Here is a 3013-nt window from a genome sequence, read left to right as displayed (position 1 = left end):
ACCCCTGAAATGTAAACATTCAAGATGGCTGCTCCGTCAGGCTCGCAGAGCAGCAGCGATGACCTGCTTCTCTACCACTGCGATGGGTCTTTCTTTTCCATGAAGGTGACATCTTACAGTGTTTCCTTCATTTCTATAGGCGCCCACTAGCCTACGTTGCAGACCCTGAACGTTCTGCTTTTTCTAAAACTCGACGCAGTTGTACTCACTTCCGGGTTCTGATAGCTTTGATCGGATGGGTATATATGATACTATCCCCGTAGTTAAAATCACTGACTGTCTTTTTTGCTTTCTTAATACGGTAAGGTAAGCTGCTTGGCGGAAACAGACCAGTGAGCCAGCGGTAACTACGGAGGATGGCGCACAGGCTAGATCCCATTACTTGTCGTCCTATTCTGAGATCTTTTGACTATGCAAATGACTGGTTTAATGTTATGTCTATTTGTGTTGCCCTTGAACTATAGGTCCGCTTAGCCCTGGCTGTGAAGGGACTCTCCTTCAAGAAACGAACGGTTTTCTTCCCCATACAAGAGAACTTCGAGCCGTGGTACATGCGTCTGGACCCAGCCGGCTTGGTCCCGTTACTTGTACACAACGGCAAAGTTATCAGCGAGTCTACACGGATTGTAGACTACGTGGATACTGTGTTTCACGACAGGGGTACGCGCCTTTTACACTTGTTGTGCCATTACTAGTACTGCTTCACACTACTAATATGTATAGTGCATATTGTTTTATTGCTAACTTCTACTAGCATAATTCCGCCATGTCACATACGTCCACTACCCGAATGGATGTGTCTAAAAAGGTAAAAAGATCCCTTGAGATCCCCTAACACACTCCTACATATATCTACACAATGCAGAGCAGCATTGTTTTGTAGTTTTTTTAAATTTTATCCCCTCTTTTCTGAAATGAATGCTCTTTACTAAGCGACATGAAAACGAAAATGTACAATGCCAAAGCGTTTCACGCAACATCTTGTAAAATGTTATCTAAATTTATAATGTGCTATCCTATGACTAGGACCTCGGCTTGCTCCCCCCGTGGACACGGACCTCGGTCGTCGTGTACGTCACTTCCGGGACCTGTTGGACGGCCTTCCGGTGGAGCTGTATAGCTACGGGACAATCTACCATCCCGACCTGGCTAAAGATTCTTCGCTTCCCGAGATATTGCGCAGGAAAGCTCGCAAATTTCGTGAGTGGATATCTGCATGAAGTTTTCCTCGTCTGTCCATGGAGCCATAGGAGCCCATTAATGGGTATTGTTTCATATCATAAGGCCACACTGAGTTGATTTTATGATGAATGCCCAAAAACTTACGCGAGCGCTCGAAATAAATATAGGCATATTGTAAGTTCTAAAATCACGCAGCCGCCTTGTGCCTCCGTTCCCTGGAAAACGTTTCCGAAAACAATTATGGTGGTTCTGAAAGGAAAGGTACAGTGATAAGGCAAATATACAGTTTGATTCATATCCCTTGAACTATCTATTTGAGTGAATATAGGTAGTTCAAGATTTCAGGCAGTTAAACAGATTAGGTGGTATGTATTACGGTACAGCTTTTGATACACGTCATTGAACAAAATTATGTCTTTTGATACATTCCTGTGCACAAATTATATCTCCCACAGTCAGCCCATCCACCGCCCAGCGCCTACACGACCTGGCTGCCATGCACCCTGACCTGGCGGAGGCGTACACCAGGAAGGCTAACAAGGTCGCAGAGAGAACCCGGGACCGGGAGGACCGAGGACTCATCGAGAAACTCCTAGACGAGCTGGAGGTGGCCTTGGATGAAGTGGAGAAGCAGCTGGGAGAAAGGAAAAAGGAAAAGGATGGTACGTATTACTGAGAGGTGCAGCAATCGTTGAGCATATTTCATGCAAGTTAATTGCTAATTATCGTAATGATTACATCAATTAGGGGTGGCTACCGGTACAGAAAACTCAGGTACAGGTACTGCCGAGGTCCGGACGATTCTGATTTTTTTCAGGTCCGGTTTTTTACCGGTGCACCGTACTGATACCCACCGCTTACATCGATAATTAATAACACACTCTCTCCAACTGACGCCTTTAGGTCAAGTTATCAGCCTCACCGGAGGACTATAATATCTTAAGAAAATTATGGCCAATACATGACGAGAGCAATGTGCCAAGTGTGATTGGAAGTCGGTAAAGGCCCCCGAAAATTAGATGTGTCAAATCTCTTGTTTGAGAACACGTTTGGCTCTTTCATAATGCCATAACTATATACAAACAGAGTTGAACTTCTAACTAAGCACATACTTCATACTAAACACATCTTCGTTGTTTCCCGACAGCTTCAGGACAACAGCAGTGGCTGTGTGGCGAGTCCTTCACAGCCGCTGACGTCATGCTGTCCTGTCTCGTCCACCGACTCAAGTGGGTGGGGCTGTCCCACCGGTCCACACTGAAGCGCCCCCTGTTGGATGCCTACTACCTGCAGGCCCAGAAGTTTCCCCCGTTTAAGGCCGAAGTGATGTACACGACTAGCGTGCCGTACATGTTCGTGCGGAACCTCCCCGGGTTGATTCGCAAGACAGCGGGCCCAAAGCTCGTGGTGTGGGCGGCTATGATAGTTACAGTAGCTGCGGTTTCTGCTGTGGCGCTCAAATATTAGCTTATCATGTGTCATGTGGAGTTCAACATTGTATTTCCTAAACACGGAAAATATCGTCAGTTTACCGTGGTATGCCTGCTTTTATTGGCAACCGTTTTCTGACAGTCCTGCAAGATTGGTCATTGTCTCAATTAGGTATATCTTTTGATTGTAGAATTGGTCGGCATTTCGAGCTTCCATGTACCTAGTTTTATAAAGACACAAAACAAAATAGTAGACTGCTTATTTTCTACTAAGTGAGTGGTGATGAGAATTTAAGTGAGCATTTGGTCTGTTGGTTATTGCCCCACATTCATACATGTGATTGTATGAATGGTGAACATTTCGAGCTTCCATGTTCCTAGATATTAGCCTGAGTACCATC

The 3013-nt window shown here is 45.4% G+C and overlaps 1 protein-coding gene across 1 annotated transcript; it reads left to right on the top strand.

Moving 5' to 3' along the window:
* On the top strand, nt 1-2931 carry LOC118431430 (ganglioside-induced differentiation-associated protein 1-like). The gene is made up of 5 exons (XM_035842661.1): nt 1-105; nt 465-660; nt 1027-1200; nt 1638-1844; nt 2330-2931. The coding sequence occupies exons 1-5, from the start codon at nt 25-27 to the stop codon at nt 2647-2649; spliced, it is 978 nt and encodes a 325-aa protein (XP_035698554.1). The 5' UTR covers nt 1-24; the 3' UTR covers nt 2650-2931.
* Nucleotides 2932-3013: the final 82 nt, after the last annotated feature.

The sequence above is a fragment of the Branchiostoma floridae genome, chromosome 15 (assembly GCF_000003815.2).
Source record: "Branchiostoma floridae strain S238N-H82 chromosome 15, Bfl_VNyyK, whole genome shotgun sequence".
Taxonomy (NCBI): Eukaryota; Metazoa; Chordata; class Leptocardii; order Amphioxiformes; family Branchiostomatidae; genus Branchiostoma; species Branchiostoma floridae.
The sequence above is the reverse complement of the archived record's forward strand: the minus strand, read 5'-3'. Positions and strand labels throughout refer to the sequence as shown.